Below are 23699 nucleotides of genomic sequence, written 5' to 3'. Positions count from 1 at the left end.
TCACAGCACAGCTCGGCTCGTGGAGGCTTATGGAGGCTCGTGGAGGCTCATGGAGGCTCGTAGAGACTCGCCGAGCCGGAGCCATTCCACGCCAACTCCTTGTCTTTTGCTCGTGCAGGTTTGGCGCGGCTCGGTTCGCCGAGGCTCGCGTGTCGGCGATCCATGAGCGTTCCCACCGCGCGAGACTCGGCGAGTCGGCTCGGCTCGCCCAGGCTCGCCTAGGCTGGCGAGTCGGCGATCCATGAGCGTTCCCACCGCGCGAGACTCGGCGAGTCGGCTCGGCTCGCCCAAGTTCGTCTAGGCTGGCGAGTCGGCGAGCCATGAGCGTTCTGACGGCGCGTGGTCTCGGCGAGTCTCGTGCGAAGCTCGCCGATCCACGTGCCACCAGATTTCACCTTTACACTGTGCCTAGTGTTACAATCTACCCCACCTGACCCTACCAACTATTTCGTTGAAGTATGCGAATACCGTCAGGATTTACGCAGCTTGATCTTTTATTAAAGGGAACGGCATCTCGTGCGCGCCAACCTGCCACTTTTCACATTGAATTTCTGCAAATCGTTGGAGCTACCATTATCTTGGAAGCATCGCGGCGTTGGGATTCGCCGATGAAACGTTTGCGATTCCAGGCACCTGAAATTCCACTACACTTTTGCTGCCCCGCCGACAGTTTGGAATTCGAAATACGACGGACGAAAAGACAGTCCAAAGAACGTTCTACAGGTGCTTCCATCGGTTAACAAGCATGTACCTAGAGTCTTGGCTTAGACTCCGGCTGGTATAGCGATAATTAATCGTCACTTATTGATAAGAGATAAGTGAGTAGGTTTAAGAGGGTGGGTGGGGTGAGCTCGGGAATTAGAAACCCCTGAACGTTGAAGCGTCTGCGCGCGGCGGGAAAGGAAATGTGGTAGGGAGAACGGTATGGTGAGAAAGCAGGAGGAAGGGCGAGGGGAGAGAGAAACACGCTCTTGGGGGTTCGCAAAGCGCGATCCGTCAGTCGGGATGCCGGTCGCGTATCCTCTCGTCCATTTAGTACCGTGATGATCAGTGAACGTGTGAAGCGTGTTCTAGGGACCATCGAGAACCGTTCGCGGTTCCTGACGACGGTTTTCCTGCTCTCGACGGTCACGGGAAGTGCTTGGACCGACAACTCCACCGGTTCCGGTGAGTGCGTATTTATTAATTACGGCCAGGTTCGTACACACGTTCAGCAGCCTCGGCCTCCGGTGGTGGCGAACACTGGAGCAACGTCTCACCCCTAAACGAATTTCGGGTGAACCGCACAGAATTCGCGGCTCCTCGTCGCCTTACCACCCGTGCACGTGCAGTAATCGCGCGTGAGTTTAATTGGTACCGACGGCGTGAAACTGTCTCCGTGTGGTGTCCTAAAATTCTTACGCAGAAATTGTCAGCTTTGCGTTACGCGGTTTTACGAGCAAATTCATCGACGGGATCGACGTCGCTTCTCGAAAGCGGATTCGGCTTTACGGTGCACGCGTTCATACCAGATGAAAGCAAATGTAAATACACCCAAGTGGAATTTCTGCGACGTCTATCAACAGTGGCTTGTACGCTTCGTATTCACGTCACATAATTCGTAATTCGCTACTTTGACGGATTGCTTTATGTGCGCTGCTCGTGTGTTCGAGATGGAGTGTGTGTTTACATCGGCTTCGAAGCAAGTGTTGTAAGGGATACGTCTCTGCTAGGAGTGGGTTCTCCTGTAAATCCAAGCTTCAGTATCGTTCTGATTTGGTTATTGGGTGGACTGTTTGAAAGAATGCAATTAGGACGCACACTGCGAGGCAACCGTATTTGATACCCGTGGAATTATGAAGTTGCGAATGACAGGATAATTCAAACTCCCTTTTATGCTGGCCCCGCGTCGGTGATTTGGATTTAAAATGTTTTCGTCTCCAAAAATATTTCACACGTTTTATATACGCATATCGTAATACTCGCTCAGAGACAATAATAAACATTCGCAGGATAATTATTAATTCGTGTATCACTTTATAAACTTCTTATGCATCGATTCGTTACTACCCGCTTCTGAAGACAATTTAACGAAAGAGAAAACAAAGGAAATGGATGTACGAAATGCTCAAAGAGCACTACGAACGAATAAACTTATAAAACTAACGCAGAAAATAGAAATGTCTTCTATAAAAGAGAAATTAAAATTCATCAAAAAATTAATCATGAAATATTAATTGTGTTAAAGCTTGAATGAAATAAGTTGCAACGGTAAACATTAAATAAAACCTATGAAAGAGGAATAAAAGAATTAAATATAAATAACGTTGCAAGATTAACAATGTGTAAAACTACAAAATAATATTAAAGAACAGTGCACAGAAATTCGAATGTAATAATTGCTTTTCATTGCAACGAGCAACAGTTAATTAAAATTCGTTATATACATGTAGAATTGATAAGCTTTCGATCATTTAGTTTGAGCTGTATGCAAACTGACATTTATCTTTTAGGCTGTTCTAAATGAAAAGCTCGATTGAAAGATTAAAATAAAAAACGGGTAGGAATACAGAGGTGTGAATCAAGCAAAGGGGCAGAATAAGAGAAGAGAATCACGGGAAAACTGTACACCGACCAAAGTTTGTAAAGTGAACACTACAACCTGCTGGATAAGGAAACATATTTACGTACATAGTAGAATGCATACTAATGTGTATCCTACATAGCCGTTTCTGCAGGCTACATGTGAGATCATAACCGACATCTCGAAAACGCGCGTTGTTGTATTCGCCGATAACAACGTGAAACTGCATTTCTATCTGCAATCGTGTATCCGCCATATCACGAACTAGATACAAGAAATAACTTGGAACAGGTAATGATGACAGGCACAGAATTGAAACTGAATGCAGGTATCTTGTATGTGTCATTAAAGGGGATTTGCTGCTGCTTTTCCACAAATAAGCTCCAACAAGTCGTAGGGAACTAAATTGAAATAAACATCCCTTAAGTTTAGATAATAAATTGGTGAACCACTAAATTGTATTAAATGAATGATAAATTAATTTGAACTAGAGCTGGTACCTGCACTGTAAATAAAACCACACGCTATTTAACCCTCCGTCGTCACATCTTCTTATAATCACAAATTGGTCACATGAGGTTCACTGGACCCCAGTGTCATTTTTCATTTACCATTTTCGTATTTTCGAATCTTTTGACTTTTAAGCGATAAATAATTGTACATTCGCAATGGTACAATAGTCTTTTTCTAGAAATGTAAATTTTTATATGCTGAAATTTGTTTTGAAAAAATAATTGTGGGTAGAAGCGATTTTTTTGTTAAAATTCACCAAATTTTTTAATTTTATTATTCAGGTCTAACAAGTGACAGACATATTGGCAAATACATATCTTGGGGTGCATATTTAACTGTAAATTACTTCTAAAAACGATCGGGTACAAGTTCGTATAAGCATTTACATTTTACTTTCATTTCATTATTTATACGATTTCGTAAAATTCATATCTTTGCTTAATAAATAAATGATTGAAGTTTGTGTATGTGTTTCTACGTGTTTTAAAGTTTGTAATTAAACATAGTATACAGTATAAATCTGGTTCTTCCTTGAAATTTTATTTTATTCAAAAACAAATGCCAACAGTTTTTCGAAAAAAATAAAACTGTTGAATCGAACTTTTCTCCTGTGTTTGATAAACAAATGATGCTCATGGTTGGTCATGACGGTCATGGTTTCAATCAATAATCACTCAACGCCTCTCCTTTTCATTCATTTAAAGCACTCAATTGTTTGAACTATTTAACGAGTTCCACCACAGTTATAATTACTCGAAGTGGTTTGCCAGTTGCCTGTTGCAAAATGTCGTGCACTCGTCTAGATGTGATTTTTACCGTTAGAAGTTTTAATTTAACGCAGACTGAATACTTAAATGGTATAATTAAAAGTGTAAAACTTGCGCAAACAATTTTCAATTTTTCCTACTATATCTGTTAAATATGTGTTCGAGGTAGTCATAATCACTGAAAGGGTATTTCATCTTAGAAATAGAATACATTTCCGTTGCAAAATGAAAGACAATTTTATTGCATTTCTGCAGTTTCGTATTTTGATATCGCGTTTGAAAATTTCGTAATAACATATACCGTTCGTTTAACTTTATGTTGAAAAAGGTGTACATTTTGCTCTTTTCATTTATTTTCACTGCAAAAATATTGGAGTAATATCAGTGGCGGATTTAAGAAAAAAGGCCCAGATGGCAAACGTTCTGACGTCACACTTTTTGGGGAAAATAAATAGTATACTAAGAACGGGCTAAGTGTAGTAGTGCAGAAAAAAAATATAGTGTATAGTGAATTATTTTTTGAAGATGGGGCCCTAGGGGGCCCTTCTGGTTGGGGCCTAATTTTTTCGGGAAGAGGTAGTTTACTAAAAATGGGCCAAGTGTAGTGTTTGGATACCCATACCTAATCATAATTTCGTTTTTATTCATGGACCCTGCGGGGCCTTCTATGCAGGGGCCTAGGCGGCAACTGCTCGTCAGCCGCCCTGTTAAATCCGCCACAGAGTAATATCCCTACATAATGAGGATTAACCACTCGCGTGAATTCTTCATGAGTAGATCATCTGTAATACTTAAGAAGTTTCGCTTTTACATTATCGATATGAAAGTTTTTTACAAAGTTCAATAATTAGATTAAAGTACAGTACAGTACGTTTTAATTCCTTTATTCGAAAGGATATTACAGAGTGAGTCACAAATCGGACGACTTGTACAAAACAGTCTTATCTCTATTTTCCCATAGTATTCAACCTACAAAAATATTAAAAAAAAAGATAAGTTCGGAAAATATGCATTTTGCAGAATAATTCAAATTCCTTTGTTACTTATATTTTTAATGTAAATCGTGCAAACGTATAATTTTCACGAGGTCACCAGTGTGCTTCCTGCTTAAATTTAAGAAATTTGTTATAAGTCGCTCCTTCAAAAATAAATGAATATGAACATACTGAAAAATTTGCATTAACTATAATTTTCTAATGATTAGTTTTATGTTTTGGTATATATAATTGCTGGAATTATTGTGGTCAGTGAACATCTTTCACTGCTACCTACTTTCTCCGAGGTATAATAAACAATTCCACGTAAGTAGAAGAATACTCACTGTGGCAGTTATATTCGCGCTTGGCCGGTACTAAGGGAGAACCACGAAACCCCTTGCTGAAGGTACCAGAAGTAAATGGAAATAAGCTCAAGGAGATCAGTGGATCTTTCAGCTCCAGAATAATATTGTCAAGTGGAGAAGCAAGGCATTTCCATCCACGTCTTTTCGTACCGTAAACTACAATCAATTTGTGGATGTTAAAATGAGAATTGCGCTTTTATGAGGAATGCGTTCTCCAAGAGAATTCTCGAAATCTGTTCGTCAGAGCATCTTAATTAAAATATAGTTATTATTAAGATTTTGTAAATCACGTGGAGTAGCTAGTAAATTTTATTTACTAATCGGATCACCCTTAAACCGTTTCTGTGGATACTATTACGCCTTTACTACTAATTAACTGTTACAATTATTAATAAAGCAAAATTTCAGGTTCACAGAAATTTGAAAGCAAAAGGATATTGTGGTTGATTTAAAATAAACAGTTATGCTTACTCTCTTTAACGAACCTCTAGTTTACACGAGTATGAACTCATTTAACTACCGAACTTTGGTATAAAGTTACATGATCAAATATTAAATATCTTAAGCGTTTTGGTGAATGAACTGCATCAAGTTAGAGATTATTACCGTAGTAATATAGGCACTGTGATAAAAGGAGAGTAGGACATTGTTGTTAACTACATTTTGGAATAGTTTCTTCATTTTACGATACAAGTTACAGCAAAATTTCATAAACTTTATGCGTCTGCTAGAAACTTTTTTATTGGCGCAGCCCTTTTTGCTTACTGCTTTTATTGGTATTTCTCTTTACTAAAAGGTGCGGATAAACTAGGCGCTGTAAGTTAAGCGAATATTATGACTCGCACAAGTGGATCTGAAGAGAGCAGACGATCCGCCAAATTCTCGTACTTTTCTTCAAGTCCCTATAACAGAAAAATACTTTCATTCTTATGCGCACGCGGTTACTTCGTTCTCTGTATTTTCGTGCTCTCCATTGTTGACAGAAGTCTTTTTAAAGCAACAAGTGAAACAGAGATAAAGCTTTGTTTAGTGAGTATTATACTTACAAATATTCCATTCTGTGCTACGTCAGGATTGATATTGTAATTAAATGTAATGAACTGTACCATTATTTAAATGATAGTGTGTACTGACTAACCGTGTAAAGCAGATTAGAAAAGGTGAGTGAAATAATTACAAACATATAGTTTTGCAAACATGCCGGGTCATCATTTTTAAACGAAAGTTATTTTAACAAAAGTTCTCTATACCGTAGGGACCCATAAATAGATTATTCTTGTATAAAAGTTAAATAAGTAAAAGTTAAATTAACTCTAAATCCGCCACGTTCCACTTGGGTTTAACTAGGGATCACACCTCGAAGCTAGACTTGCTTCTTTCCCACAACGTGTAAATAGCGTAAGTAAGTTTGGTAGATTTACAAAACCTCGATAGGAAACTCCGCGCAAACCTCGGTTTATATGTGCAACACATTCGGTGTGTCCCTATTTTTAAATTCTAGATATAGTTTTTTCCTTAATGGTATGAAATTCTGTCTGCGTTAGTAGAGTGAACGATACAGTAGTTGACCACCTAAGAGCTCCAGTTTAGGTAAAAGCTATGGAATAAGTAACTGGAATTTTGTAAATAAAATTTTGTTATACCAGGCGGAAAGAAAAGTAGCGAAGATGATTATAACATCATAGAAACTTTGAAGAAATTAGTAGTTTCGATGTTATGGTATTATAAAGAAGCATAAATCAATAGTATAGTTATTGACCGGTCGTGGCATAGTTGTTGACCAGTTCAGGTACAGTTCTTGACTACTTACTGAATATAAAAGAAAATGGCATATTTTTTACCGTAAAATCATTTTTATTAAAACAATCTGTCAATATACCAAAATCAAAGACATATTGGGCCGTATGCATAAAAGCAAGTGTAAGCTTTTACTAGTGATGTTTCAAGCATATACCCAGTTCCGTATGCAATAAAGGATGAAGTATTTATTAGAAATAGTATTTACTATTTTTTTCAGTAAATACGTAAAATATGTATGCATAACGCATAGTGTCTACTGAAAACTGCAAGTAAATGCTAGTGTTATCTTGAGTCACTCTATAAACCCACAAAGTTGCGTTCAAATCGGTCAGTGCAAGTTCGCGGTGTTTCTTTGTAAGTAAATACTAACAAGGGAAGGTCCCGAGCCCGAAAATTCAAAAAATTCTGAAACTTTGTGAAAATGTAGGGGATTTCCTCCTGATTGCAATACAATTTTTGTTTGCTGCCCAAAATTGTGTTAACTAGTGCAAAATTCTAGTAAAATTATTTTAAGATTACAAACAAAAATGTGTGTACCTCAATGCTAACAAGGGAAGATCCCGAATTTTTGATAACTAGTGTAAAATTCTAGTAAAATTATTTTAAGATTACAAACAAAAATTTGTGTACCTCAATGCTAACAAGGGAAGATCCCGAATTTTTGGTAACTAGTGTAAAATTCTAGTAAAATTATTTTAAGATTACAAACAACAATTTGTGTACCTCAATGCTAACAAGGGAAGATCCCGAACCCGGAAATTCAAAAAATTCTGAAACTTTGTGAAAATGTAGGAGATTTCCTCCTGATTACAACGCAATTTTTGTTTGCTACCCAAATTCACTCTAAGGGGTGAAATTAACCCCTGAATATTCGGCTAGTTTTCGATTTTATTTTGTAATAAGCAATCTGTTAGAGATAGAAAAAAAGTTCCAAGACAAAAGTTACTTCTTTTAATTAGATCTATCATTTGGTAAAAGAAATATTTTACAGTTCACGAGTTATAGCACAAATTCGGAAAATAACCGGATTTTCAGGGGTCAATTACACCCCCTTAGAATGAATTTGGGCAGCAAACAAAAATTGTGTGACAATCGAGAGAAAATTCCCTACATGTTCACAAAGTTTCAGAATTTTTTAAATTTCCGGGTTCGGGATGTTCCCTTGTAAGTAGTAGTATTTACTTAAAATATTCCATCATTTACTATCAAGTACCAGTAGAAGATTATGCATACGGAATCTAGTATTCGCTGTTACTTATACTCATTACTTTCAAGCATTTCTTTATTTTTATGAATACGGCCCATTATCTTGGGGCAGGGTGAGTTTTATGTGCACCCTTCACGACGTGTGCCGTGCACTTCGCCGCGGTCTCATTGGCTCCTCATTCACTTTTCTTTTTATTCTTAGATTTCTCTCTCACCTGCTCTTTCTCTTCTTCTTCTTCTCTTTGCATCCCTTAGCCTCTTTCTTTTCCTTCTTTTGCATTTTGCCTTTTTTTTTCTTTCGCCAAGCGCCTTTGACCTCCGAATTATCGTACCGACCCCAGGATCAGTGAAAAATCAGAAGTCATCGGAGGTGCACACCCGAAACCATATAAACGCAGGGCACATTACCCCGTGCCTGCGAAGATCTATATCAATTTTCATCGCGGTCTCTCAGCACGAAAATTGCGAGTGGTCAATAACTGTATTACTATGCATTTGTCGAACCAGTTATTGAACACCCCCAAAACACGGCATAATCACGTTCGACAGGACTGGACGTATGACGAATGTTAACATTGGCTCCTTGTCACCTATTCTGATCAATGGCATCCACGGCAAACAAAATTGAACAATGATAATACAGTCATTAAACAACTGGCCGCTCTAAAGATGCCCGCTAAGCCCTTACCTTCTCTGAGAGTTGAAATTACGGGTTTTCCTTTCCGACGATCTCACGGCGGAACGCGTGTACTGAAATCATCGGTTGTTGGTTGAAACGAAAGGTAGAACTGTCTTTTCCGATCAAAGTGCATCATTGATGCGGAAGCGCGCATGTTCATTAGACTATGGCGGCAGAAATTAGAAGTGGTTAACTACTGCACCCTGGTCAATAACTGTATCGTTCACCCTATATTTTTAAAATTTACACCTTCCTCCCATACACAAAATCAATTTAGTAAGAAAGTTACGTATCTTGAAATTATGCACAGCGGGATGCAAATTATTTACTTCCTTCATTTTTAGCCTTAGAAATTAATATTTTAGGAAAACCACAGTACGGTCAGTAATAGTTAGGCGACATTAAGTGCATTGAATTTCAACGTAATTTGAACTTCATGTGTGGAATATGAGATGTAGGTTTTTGAAGTGGTTTTCGAATTTCCTAATTAACGCAAGTAAGGTTTCAACTGCCTCTAATGACTTCGCCTTGGAACGATCTTAACTCTGAATATTCCATTAAAATAAAATAAATTCTTGAAAACGTTAGACAAGGGTTATGTATTGTCAACAATTACAATTGTACGTGACATGCTTCAAGTTTGTAGTTATCAATTCATTTAAGATAAAAGAAATTCTTTATATATAAATTACACAATTTGAAGCCCATACTACGACGCAATATCACATTGCGTTAGACATAATATTCCCAATACGTATTCTGCTCATTTAGCTTGAATAAAGAAATTCGTAAATTATATATTGCATTATCAGTTCGTAAATAACTGTGAATATTGAAGTGTGAAATAAGAGCGGCTAGCTTGTGGATAATAAAAATCGAATTCAAGTACAGATAAGACTAATTTACAGTTTATTGGACACTTAACGTAAAATGGGTGCTCTGTTTACTTGGCAGCATGTAACACCAACCGAAACGGTCATATACAACTTGTGCATACATCAGACGCACGCTTCCTTTGCACATGACCGAAGAAAATGCAAGCTGATTTACAGCCAGCATTTACTTTGAGAGCATTCCCTTCGTACTGAAGATAAATCGGCAGGGCTTGTGATATTTACTTTTCCTGTCTTTTCTCCCACATTCTTAAGATTTACACTTAAAAGTACTTAAATTTACCGCGAGAAAAGTGCAATATTATTTTGCTTTCATTTCTTCGCGGTATTCTACTCCGTAAAGATATATGTAACGCTTGGTACTAGCTATTGTTATATCTGACAGTAAATCAGTGTCTGAAATTGAATGAACATACAAGGGAACATCCCGAACCCGGAAATTTAAAAAAATTCTGAAACTTCGTGAATATGTAGGGAATTTCCCCCCTGATTACAACGCAATTTTTGTTTGCTGCCCAAATTCACTCAAAGGGGGTGCGGATTCGTTTTCAGGGCACGAAAACCTATAACGGCTATTGAATGTTACAAGTGCAGATGGTTGTCGAACTGTGTAATCTAACAGACAAATGTAATACGAAGTTAAACTTGCTTAAAAATTCTAAAATATTTTTTGTTCAATAATTTATTCTTCTTCTAAAGTATAAATAATTTCAGTGACACTTTGCTACGTTTTAACTTTAATAAATTCCACCTGAGACAGTTAATGTCTTACGAAATTAACGTAATATGTATGTTGAAATAATTAAAATCTTCCATATAATTAGATACGAAGCAATAATTATTCAAAATGTATCCTCTAACATAAGCACCAGAAATATCTTCGTTCCTTTTCACGATAGGAAAAAAAAGCAAAGATGGATATTGTTCGTTTCGAGGGGCAAATATTTTCATATGCAAAATATGTATTTTTACAGATATATTTCACGAAATTCACAGTTCATCAACTGGAAATAAAATAACATATTTTCACTAACGCAGTCAAGCGCCTCGTACAAAACAAATTTATTCGAGTGTTAAGCTTCAAGTGAAATTGACCAAGAAAAATCACTTTTATACGAACAAATGGAGCTGTACAAAATTTACGTGTCCAATGCGAATAAAACAACTGTTGTTTGTGAGAATATTTGCGCTTCTGAATCAATGAAAGGGAATCCGAATGAGAGGAAACACCCTGTATACGGATTATTACATCATAATATCGTGGTGTCGCGCACTGAAATTTCGTAGCGGCACATGCAATTGCACGTATTAAATAAGTAGCGGTTTGGGGAAGAAAGTCGTGCTTAATGTACCCTAAACAGTGTGCCCCAATATGCATTACTTTATAATGGTTATATGAGCTGTGCGATACTATTAAACGGATGACAATGAAATTATTTGCTTGGTAGTTATTCCGCGCGTGCCGCAAACCCATTTGCGGCCCAACCGTGCACACTCTGTAGCAGAAGCGTGCATGCAAAATGAGAGAGTCCATCAGTCTGATTTAACTATCAGCAATTTCACAAATTCAAGTCAGCACGGAGTATTATCAATCGGAATCTAATTCATACAAACGTACAAACACGCACGCGATATGCTTATTAAATTTTCACAATCTTGAGAAATTATTTAAGGGGATGCACACCCCTTCCCGGTTACAAATGTCTGACCGTGGAATGTTCCGTTGCGATTAGTAGACTCTTAACGCGTATTGATTTAACTCATGTTAATACAAATAGGTAAATAGGTACCGATACATATCCAATAAAAATTGAACGAAATATGCAAAATTAGTTTTACTTGAACGATGATCGAAGTATTGAAAGCTTAACGTATTAACTGGTGAAGCACGATATTTGCTGTTAAATGTTTTGTAAACTGTCTCGTAAACTATTGGCGTTTCCACACGCGCAAATGAACATGCTTCAAATATTTTTCGGTTAATTGTCTCGCTACAGAATTTTTTTATTGAACGAGTGCGTGACGCTGCAATGTGGTCCTGTGTTGAATATCGTTGAGGGTGCCTTGCGCGTGCCGCGACAGCGACATGAGCCTAACAAGAACCGCTATTCGTGTGTAGAGAATAAAACTGTTCAATATACAGTTCATTGCATTATAAGAAGCATTTTGAATAATATAAAAAAAAGCATTTTCGTTAAAGTTTTTAAGAAAGAGTATTTTATATTACACCATCTCTTCCAAATTTTATGTGGCGCTATAAATTATAAAATTGATAAAAACAAATTGAAAAATTAATTTAATAGGAGCGTATATTTATCTGTGGTTTTGTAGATTTTTTTTACAAAAACTTAGATAAATCAAAAAGTATAGCGAATTAAATATATATTTCGCCTGAAGGCTACATTGAGACCCCTTATTACACCTTTTGAGCAAAATTAGAAATCGATGCCTAATATACAGTTCTTTGATGATGAAAAATTTGGGTAAAATCGAATTGGGGTGAAAATGGATTCAAATGTTCGTCAGTTATGTTAATTTCCGTTGCTACAGGAAACAATAATTCTGACATGATGCTGATAGAGGAATATGCTTTTTACTTATCGGTTCACAAATTGGCATTCCAAATCCATACAGAGAGAAATAGAATAATGGTCGTAATGACCGTATAAAGTATCTCTTCGTACATGTTTCCCTTGAAAATAAATGTAAGTCCTTTCGTTTCAGGAGCTCCTTTTTAATTAGCCACTTAATGTCCAAATTGTGGATTCTCCCCAAGATCTGTGTACATAGTCTTACCATGAAATGTGTTAACTTTTGTCGACACATTTAAGTGCTTGGGGTTCAAAAAGATGTTTGCTTTTCCTGTTACTAACTTCTCGTTTTTTAATATTTTATCAACAAAAAATGAGCTACAGTATAAAGTAGAATAATATTGAGTAGTAAGTATTCAACTTACAAGGGAAAATCCCGAACCAGAAAATTCAAAAAATTCTGAAACTTTGTAGATATGTAGGGGATTTTCTCCTGATTACAACGCAATTTTTTTTGCTACCCAAATTCACTCTAAGGGGTTGAAATTAACCCCTGAATATTCGGCGAGTTTTCGATTTTATTTTGTAATAAGCAATCTGTTAGAGATAGAAAAAAAGTTTCAAGACAATAGTTACTTCTTTTAATTCTGTCTATCAAATTGTAAAAGTTGTATCAAATGTTTAAACAATTGGAAAAAGTTACAAACAAAAATATTAATAATGTTTTCTAAAATTCGTTTTTTCACGCGGAATCTGAATGAGGTGTTTAAATAATTGTGAAACAGCATAATCCATATTTTTTCCATACAATTTCAACTTTCGTTGTATTGCGGAACTGTGCTCGCCGACAATCGAAGAACTTTTGGATCCCATTGTAACGTATCTTACGTTGCACGACGAACAATGTTCTTGGCCAAATTGTTAAGAATTTAATACCTAGCCAACAATCACGCAATATGTAATATTTTCTTCATTAGGTACTATTATTAACCCTCGTACTGCGGATGTTTCGGACGATCGTACATAGTCGATGCCTGGATATATTTGGACATACATGTAGTAACTGATAGACTTGAAAAGTTATTCGAAATAAAGAACAAAGAATAAAGTATGAAATACAGTAGAACTCCATTTATCCGAATCTGTAGGGAGACAAATCTATATATAAAATTCAAATCATACACCACCGATAACCACGATTTCTCTGGAACCACTGATCCAATAACCATGAAATTTGGTAGGTAGGTTCCTCTTGGTCCCTAGGTGCTCGCTAAGAAATCTTTTTAAAAAACTCCCTCTCCTTCACCGAAAAACCATATATAATATAAAGTATATATAGGCTATGTACGCTACTGCGACAGACCGGAGCGCGCTTCGCGCGTCGACCGCTAGGCGGCCGCAAGCGTCGCGAGCGTACCCGCGGGTGAAAATTCGACGGGACCAAGGTATTAAGGCCGCTACGAACGGTATCGAGTAGGGTTGCCGATTTCCACGAAAAATATCCATTTTTGAAATCGATTCGAATCGCAAGATGAAATATCGATTGAGGAAAAAATCTCTTGGGGTGAAGGGGTGAAATTTATTTTCATGGAGTCCTTAATATCTCTTAAGCCCGAAACGAAGGGCGGGTATATTTTGCTAGTAACTCATGTAACGGGATGGTTCGGATAATAGAAGTTCACTGATATTCATCTTTCATCTTTTGTTTCACTGATTGGATACAAGGAAGCATTTATATGTGTCCTGTGCAACGATACGAATTCATATAAGTGTTCAGCAACATGTTCGGTAAACCAGGCATGTACTAGGACAAAATTCGTTGGGAATTATTTCAATTACTTTATTATGTCTATTTTAAGAACAACTTTAAAAAAGTAACCTTATTTTAATACAAAACCAGGTAAAACATTTCGAAATAACTTTTTGCCTCAGTTAATTGTCAGATAAGTGATTGAAACGGACCGTCTGTGAAAATATTCGTTTCTAAAAATGTCGGGTGTCATCTGCCGGTCGTGAAAGGGAACTGTGACGGACAATTTGAATATCACCGTACAAAACATATTGAAGAATGTTGCGACGGATGGCTAGCGGTGTATACTGCTCGACACTATTTTTTGCTGGATATCTGATTAGAAGTAAATAATACAGAGAAAACAATTTGAATACACGAAATTTACATAATTTTTTAAAACTTACAACCAGTTAGCGAACTAGGTCTAAAAATATTGGTTGCCAGAACACAAAGGGGGCCTAGTCACACCTATAAGGCAATCATTTAATTTTTATAAGAAATAAATAAAATTTTCAAAAAATTACATACGCAGCAAAAGCGTACAATTACCTATACAAGTTTATTAGCAATCCCGTTTAACAGTCTGAAATTGAATCACAGTTTATCGTATTAACATGTTTTTGATACATGTATTTTCTTTAAAAAATGGAGGAACCATTTATTGTACTATGATGCAATTTAAAAGAACTTATTTTAGTATCGTTAATGTTTAATTATGTGCCTGTTAAATTAGTGTATAATGAATACGTTGATGTAAACTGGAAATCATTTTTGCTACTGTTATGTACTTCTCTTATTTATATTAGACACATTGTTGATCGGCAATTTTATGCAAAAACTCACCCGTGCCACCGGCTATTTTTCCATATATAATTGAAGCTTGAAACGCATAAATCGGCAGCTGTTTTATGCACTTGTATAACACGAGTTAATTCGTGACCGATCAACGATGTGCTAAGTGCAATATGTACCTGACAATATTGGTCAATTCGTGGAGGAGACCCGTAGTACGCGCATCACTATATGTAACGTTGAATGTTCAATGTCAGCCAAGGAGTTAAGTGGAGCAAAACAACCCCTCAATAAAGTAATATTAAAATACATCGACAAAATTTTTTACGCAAAACTGTACTAATTGTAAAGGCAATTTAAAGGCAGTTTGTACATTTTCTTTTATTAACGCGGTGTAGCCATTATATTTGTATGCAGCTGTTTACATTTGTCGTGAACTTTAAATCCAAACAAGTGAAGCTAAATAAATGCTTGTAAAAATACAGACCGCTCGTTTCAATCTTTTTACAGTCTGCTGTACGAACCATTAACAATTAAGACAACTATTCCACATGAAATGTCGTTTCGAGTAATTCTATCAGCTTAACTTTGCACTACAAATGAAAACGCTGCAGTAATTTCAAGGTGATTTTAAACTCGTCAATTAGAGCATTAGTTTTGTATATTCCTATTATCACAGATGCTTTTACGTGTGGATGGGGTGTGGGCCTGAAATCTAAAATTGTAGCTTCGGGTATTAATTAGTTTCCAAAATATTAATAAAAAATTATTGTTAATTTTTTTTACAAATTATTTTTATGAACTGTGTACAGATAGCCCTAATGGGGATCCGTCCTGCCCCCCAATTTGTTCCACGGATAGTTGGACCCTCAGGCGCTTAAAAAGCACTCGTATTTAGCTGAAATTCAAAGCCAATTTTCTCGAAAACGAAGCGCGATATTAAAAAATTGTATTCTATATTTTCGTCTTATTTTGGCCTGTAGAATCCCCCCTCCCCCCCCTAGAGTATTGACTATCAATAGAGTAATAGGTATCCACCCTGTATAATAGGATGGATCTTATCCGCAAGTTTCTGGTTCAAATCTCCAAACTCACATCGGTTCGCTACCATGCTTTACGCGCCCCCTGCACTGATCTAGCCCCAACCAATACTAATTAAAAAGTGGAATGCGTTGTGTCGGAATAACTCAACAGAAATACTAAAAGTTTTTTACTTATATCTCGGAAAGTAATAAATTCCCGAAGCAACAATTTTAGATTTAGGGCCCACACACCTTCCACACCCTCCCCCTCAAACCACATGACGATCGGCCACTGGGACCATTCGGAAGAACAGCCGCTTCTTTACTTCTGTTTTTAATTTTGTTAGTCAATTAATATAACTTTTAGTGTTTAAAATTTAAATCAGCATTTGTGGAGATAGTCACCAATCTTACATTGAATTCCAAAACATTTGTTGACTCGTACAAGCGATGTAAGACAGATACTCACAAAGTTAATTTTACTTTTCCTCTCATTTCCAATTCACGTGATATTCGAAAATCTTACGATACAGTAAGAGCTAGTAATACAAAATTGTGTAATAATATTGTTCATTTTTCACATCTATTTCCATTCTCTAATCAAGTGACTTAACTCTCTTTGTGGCGATATGCGAGTGTCGCAATTGTCAGTGGGGATTCTGGACAATCCGATGGATTTAAACCTGGAAATTTAAAGCAGTTTTTGGTGCACTGCATTCCACGATGACCTACTTCTTTGACTAACTAGGCATGCAAAGTAGGGTAGTAAAGGGGCCCTAATTAAGAAAGAATCAGCTCACTAATCCCTGAATCCGTTAGAGGCGTCCTGCGTGTATCTATGTACATGTGTCCGTTAGCTTAACGACGAAATTGCGAGTAGTTAAATAATATACAGCAGGAGAAGCCACATTATAGACAATTTTGACCAAGATTCAGATTCCTCTACTACTGTAGTGTAACACACAGAACAACGCAATTTAGAATTTTGATATAATTGCGATTCTAAACATTGATATGCATAAAGTTGATTTTGGCAGCCCCGAGACGCCGGCCAATGTTGCAGTTGAAACAATTTCATGATAATCCTCTTAGTCGGGCCTAGATTAAGTTCAAACACATCTCGGTGTGACATTATTTTAGCTTGCTATGAAATGCAAATGGTACATGGTTCTCTGGCGCTACCATAGAATTGCTATTGCCCTGAAGAAATTCCTCCAGTATAGAGACAGGTACACAATTGCATGCATAACTGGGCAACCTCTCCATTAAAATTTAACGTAACAGCATTGTTAGTTTCAGAAAAAATAGTTTGAGCTCTACGCTATTTACCACATATCATTAATTAAAATTCGAATTTAAATTATACAGCGTGCTTTGTAATATATGGTACAAAACGGAAGGTTGGTGATTTTACACGAAAAAAAAATGCGGGAAATGTGGAATAAGATTTGTTCATAGGAGGTTTCCTTTTCGAGAACATGAATTTTGAAAGCTCATCTGGTGAACTAGCAACTATAATGTACCGTCAAGGACCCAGTTCCTGATCACTTAAGAGTAACTACCGCGGGTTTTTAAACGAGTAAAGGGAAAACTTAACCAAATTTAAAAAAAAAAATTCATTTGAATAAATCTATGTTTTATCTTTAATTTGGTATTAAAAAAGTGCACACATAATGATAATTATTTTATAATTTAACTTTGAAAGTGAAAAATGCAAAGGGAGCAGATTCTGATCACCTTCACACGTTTTACTATGAGCTACCAAATTTTGCGTATAAATTTCAAAATACTTGATAATTATTTAGTAATTTGTTAGAATAAATTTGTGTCATAATAAGCTTATTATTTGGTTTATTTTCCTAAACTGATCAGGGATTGGGTTCTGATCAGGAACTGGGTCCTTCACGGTATTACGAAAGTAAGTAAAAATGGTAGAATAACATCTTTTCAAATAAGTCTTTGTTTTTTAAAAAATCTATTTCGAAATTGAGTTTAATCTTTAAATCCATTTTCTCGGAAACAAAACCCCTTTCGATAAATATTGGTCTACAATTTCGGCATAAATTTACATAAGGATCCTTTTAATTTGCACTTTTCCCCTATTATAAATTCTGCTTAATTTTAATCAGGTGCAAACATGCGTACCAGTCGTGTTCTCGAAATCGGTTTTCCCGAAAAGAAAATTTCCTACGAAGAAGTTTTATTTCACGTTTTCTACTTATTTTTTCATGTAAAATCACTACCCTTTTGTCGTAGTACACAGTGTAGAGTATATTTGTAATTTGAGCACACTGGATTGTAGGTATTTCTAACACTTTTAGAGACTCCAAAATATATTCATAGGTAGTGCTGAAAATAGCTAAATTTTCAAATATCAGATCAATGCCTTATTTTATGGAAGATGATGATTGTGTTTTGTTTCTATGGATTCCTTCTAGATTCGTATATATTTATTATTGCGTATGGTCTGATCTATCCCCTTTGCTAAATCCTTTTGAACAGGATTATCCGAAATTGTGAACATGGTAGTTTATACACTCTCCTTAATTATGTACACAGCACACGTACAAGTTATTTCCTTCGGCATGACTTAGAAACTGCAATTTCGTTCGCGTTGTTTAATCCGATTCAAAACACAGTTTACTACGTGTGCGTTTGTGTGTAGTTCCAGTGGGAATGACTTGCGTTATCATCCCAGCAAACTTACAGTTCCCATGACTTTTGCAAAGTAAACGTTGCTTGAGTAATCACAAACTAGTGTTGCACCATTACCCGAGCTCCAATTCAGGTGGAAAAAGATTGGACGATATCGGGTTAGAATTCGGAAGGTATCTTACACATTATACCAGAGGTATCGAAATGTTTTACGAGTTACTGTCACTTGCATTAACACTTGGACATCATAATATTTCATAAGGTAATTGTCTTTAATCTTTCTAATTATGGGGTTAAAGTTAACAAATCATTTGTCTTCAAATATTATATACGAAAATACTTATTCCAGTTTATAGAAATATATAATCTATTTACGCAATTCAGTTAGTTTCCCATGAGTATGATAGATAATAAACGAAACAGTGTTTAATTCGACTGATACGAAAATATTTCAACATATAGCGTGCCTTACTGTTTATTCATTTTGAGGAACGAAGTGATGTGAAGGAAGTGAAGAACATAAAATAAAAAATTTTAAACAGCCCATGGCATACAGTAGCAAAAGTCTGATACATACAACCCCTGGCAATAAGTTTTCGACCAAACGCAATGGTACAAAGTCAACGAGAAACACCACAATTTTTTGTACGTAAAACAATGCGTTATAAATATAACACTCATGGTAACTTTAAATTGGTCTAATACGAAGTAAATACACCAAAAATAATTAAGACATTCGTTTATTATCTACTAAAAAACAATGAACAAAAAAAAGTTGCTTGGAAAAAAGTATTTGGCCAACGGAATCTCTGGAAAAAAGTATTCGACCATGTGAATTTGCAAAGAAATAAATAATAATTTACTTCAAATTCACATTACCTAATATTTAGTGACATTTCCACGTGCACGTATAACCGCTTGTATGCGTTTTGGCATTGATTCTATAAGATTCTCGCATTCTGTCGGTGTGATTTCATCCCACGATGCCTTAAGTACTTCACGAAGCTCATTTTTGTTTCTAGGTTTTTTTATACGAATTAATTGTTTCCACGTTGCCCATAAATTCTCTATTGGGCTTAAATCAGGACTATTTGCTGGCCACTTTATTGTTTTAATTCTATTATTCTTCAAATACTCTTGTACTTTTTTGCTGCGGTGGCAACTCGCATTGTATTGTTGGAAATGAAAATCATTTGAATCCAGGAACCAATTTTTTATACTTGGTATTAGGAAATCTTCTAAAACCTGCATATATGTATATTTCGGAATTGACAGTTACATATAGTATACACAGCTTTCCTACTCCTTGGGCTGCCATGCAGCTCCACACCATGTAAGACTCGGGATATTTCTTTTTAAAATTTAAACAATCTTTATTGAATTTTTCGCTGCTTTTCCTCCAAACAAATTGTCCAGCATTATCACCTGTGCCGATGCACACACGTGATTCGTCACTAAAAATAACTTTTTTCCAATCATCCACAGTCCAATGTCGGTGTTCCTTACACCATTCCAAACGCGTTTTCCTATGCAGTTTCGTAAGAAACGGTTTCGTTTTCGCTTTGCAAAATGAATATCCCATTTTATTTACCCGGTTTCTCACTGTACGATCACAAACATTTTGTGCCCACTTTCCATTTATTTCTTTAGATGTACCTCGCCTCATATTTTGAACAATTTGTCGCAATTGTCGGTCATCTCTTTTTGACGTGGCACGAGGACGTCCACATCTTGTACGATTAACTACACTTCCACTTTCATTAAATTTCTTATTTATATAGCTAATCGCACTATGGGAACAATTTAAAATTTCTGCAACTTTTCGTTGAGTATTGCCTTCTTTCAGAAGTTTAATTATTCTTTGTTTTAAATCGTCAGAAAAATGCTTGCGTGGTGGCATGATAAATATCTTTGATCTACCTCGATCGCTAGCTAACAATTGACTAATCGCGGAACAGTTTGTTAACTTACGTTTTCAATACATTGTTGTATTGCACTCTGCGTGACTTGTGAAAGAGGTAGCGAGTGAAAAGACGAAGAAAGTGAGAAAACAGTCGACATCGAGCGAAAAACGTACAAATTTCTTACTCGCTGGCATAGCGCAACACTGAGATACAGAGTTCCAGAATGCAGCAAAACTGTTTCGTAAAAGAATGCAAGATTATTTGCAGAATAATGGGATCAAAACTGAAAAATGGCCAGCCAGTAGGTACACCAAACCTATTTTTCATTAAAAATTTATGCGTAATATCTTCACAAAGCAATTAAGGCATCGTGGGATGAAATCACACCGACAGAATGCGAGAATCTTATAGAATCAATGCCAAAATGCATACAAGCGGTTATACGTGCACGTGGAAATGTCACTAAATATTAGGTAATGTGAATTTGAAGTAAATTATTATTTATTTCTTTGCAAATTCATATGGTCGAATACTTTTTTCCAGAGATTCCGTTGGCCAAATACTTTTTTCCAAGCAACATTTTTTTTGTTCATTGTTTTTTAGTAGATAATAAACGAATATCTTAATTATTTTTGGTGTATTTACTTCGTATTAGACCAATTTAAAGTTACCATGAGTGTTATATTTATAACGCATTGTTTTACGTACAAAAAATTGTGGTGTTTCTCGTTGACTTTGTACCATTGCGTTTGGTCGAAAACTTATTGCCAGGGGTTGTAGTGTGACATTATATAACGACTATTGGAATACACATATTAGTGTTCATTGATGGAACTTTAGATGAGAATCAGGTGGGGTAGTTCTGTTTCTTCTTAACATCTTTATTGCGTCATTCTACGTTTTTGACAAGCGCACCTGTTGTCAACTTGATTCGGTTGCCATTTGTCGGAAGCGTACCTTTCTCGTGGTAATACTTACCGAAATTGGGACCTGACATGGGGGCGGGGTCTAGTGTTCTAATTTGACACGCAGGCAGCAATGAATCAAAATAACAGTATTATCGCTATAAAAGTGTATTTTCATCATTCTCGCGATGACGCTGTGAGTGATATTTGCAAATTCGTTTTTAACAATTATTACGAAATTTCACGCAAGTTTTCGTGCTAAAATGGTGAAAATTTCTGAGCATGACGTACGAAAGAGGCCAGGCGGCTTGCTGTTGTATTGCCAGAGCCCCTCCGGGGAAATTGTACCGCATACGGGCCGAGCACGAAAGGGTGCAAAACGGTTTAGTGGTAAAACAGGAGTGTCACCAAGCGTGCTTAATAGCTCTAATTACGGGATATCTTCTTTGTTAGCCACTGCTAACTTTTATAAATTGTTACGCATCAGATCTAGTCTTACCCACGATTTCATCCGCGTGAAAACTTTCAGCCTACGTTCAATCGCTAAAAAAAAAATACCTACGTGATGCTTTCATTTTCCCCTGTTTGCCAGGATTCTATTTCTTCGAACGACATTGCATTCTCGTTGCACATCGCTTCATTGTGAGATTTGTAAGGAAAAAGCATTCTTTAATTCTTTTTACTAATCTTTATTAGGTATATAGCAGCTGTTACGCTGCTTGCAGTTTGATTCATATCAATCTGAATAAAAATAAGAAATTTAATTAATTACTAGTGTTTTATACGGAGATATTCTTCACTGCTTGTTTTTTTATCGTTTGAAAAGAGAAAAGATTTCAGTTTGGGTCATGAACTAGTTTCTTTAACGATTCAGGAATATATGTATATACAGTTACTCACAAAAGTATCCGCCCACCCCATACGTATGTATGGCATATTTTACTTATTTAAGTAATGTTAAATTCAGAATTCCCCATTATAATTTAGCTTGGTATAGGGTAGATGCACCATTTGTGGCCACTTTAAGGTATTGTACCAGTTTTGGCCACTTCTTACAAAATATACTATTTTTCCGTGTAAACAATAAATGTAACCTTATATTTCTAACGCTATACTAAACAAAATATTTATGATGTGAAATTCTTCACATAATAATGATCTGCAAGCAGTTTAAAAATAAGATAATTATGCACGTAGCCGAAAACAGTGCAATGACCACAAACGGTACACCTACCCTAACCCTTGATTAATATATTTTTAATTATTACCATCTACCAAAGAAATTCTCAAAGAAATTTTGCTAGAAGAATGGAACAAGATAAGCTCGAATTTCACAGAAAATTAATTGAATCTATGCATAATAGATTAAAGCTTATAATAAAATCGCAGGGACAGTAGAAGAATATTGACTTATTGTAATTACGTTTGTATAAATTAAATATTGAATTTGGGCGAATATGTTTTTGCACGAGCATTGCTACTTCCACGGATAATAATACTTTTTGTAAATAAACTGTGTACAATTTTTCAATTGAATGCACCCAAAACAAAAGTATACGTATTAATGAAAGTTTATATTAATGTGAATTAGAATTGCGAGGTCTTTCTTTGACGTCGATTTGGACGCAGGACGGATACTTTTGTGAGTAACTGTATTATAAAGCTTTTTGAGAGTGGACTGACGATGAGAGCTTTTGAGTCTGATAAAAAACTAAATCTTGCTAAGACCACCGTCAGGTCCATTATCACCGATAAGGAGCAGATTTTATCGGAGGTGAAGAGTGCTCGACCGCTGCAGTCGAGCATCATTTGCAAGCGTCATGGATTTATTGGCGAAATGAAAATATTACTTGAAATACGGTGCGATAATCACGTGAAAGTGAAAAAAAAATGTGCACTTGATAAATAGACTGTATGTAATGAGACTAAGCTCTTTTTTTAACAAACTAAAGCAGGAAGATGGAGAAGCAGCAAAACATAAAGTCTTTGTAGCATGTTTCTAATTTCTACAAAGGTACAATGAATTCTGTATAGCTAATGCAAAAATTGATAAAATTCAAACAATAATTTTTTTGTGTTCTTCAAATCCGTAGTAATAAATTCCAAAAAGTTTTTTTACTGTAGGATGTTGTTCGGTTTCTTTGTTTTTAATTCATGAAAATCACGTATTTGTCGAGCGTTTTGATCGCAGGGTAACGTTAAGGGGTACTAGGCAGTCTTTTTTGTCGAAAATGAAGCATTCCTTTTTCAATTGATTACAGTGAAATAAATTGAAGCTGCGACTTGTTCTTTGACGCAATGTTTATTAACATCATAAGCTTTAAAAAATCATGTT

The 23699-nt window shown here is 36.0% G+C and overlaps 2 protein-coding genes across 2 annotated transcripts in view; one reads left to right on the top strand and one right to left on the bottom strand.

Moving 5' to 3' along the window:
- Window positions 1-23699, bottom strand: part of LOC143378552 (abaecin) — a 90925-nt gene that overhangs the window by 54672 nt on the left and 12554 nt on the right. The gene's annotated exons all lie outside the window — the stretch shown is intronic.
- The window catches only part of LOC143378505 (neurotrimin), a 359802-nt gene continuing 337077 nt past the window's right edge, over window positions 975-23699 (top strand). Inside the window, exon 1 of the mRNA XM_076830310.1 lies at window positions 975-1167. Coding sequence (XP_076686425.1) covers window positions 1044-1167 — 124 coding nt within the window. The 5' untranslated portion in view covers window positions 975-1043. The remainder of the gene's footprint in view (window positions 1168-23699) is intronic.

Source organism: Andrena cerasifolii, chromosome 2 (genome assembly GCF_050908995.1).
Source record: "Andrena cerasifolii isolate SP2316 chromosome 2, iyAndCera1_principal, whole genome shotgun sequence".
NCBI classification, from domain to species: domain Eukaryota; kingdom Metazoa; phylum Arthropoda; class Insecta; order Hymenoptera; family Andrenidae; genus Andrena; species Andrena cerasifolii.
Note: the sequence above shows the minus strand (reverse complement) of the source record. Positions and strands in the feature narration are given on the sequence as shown.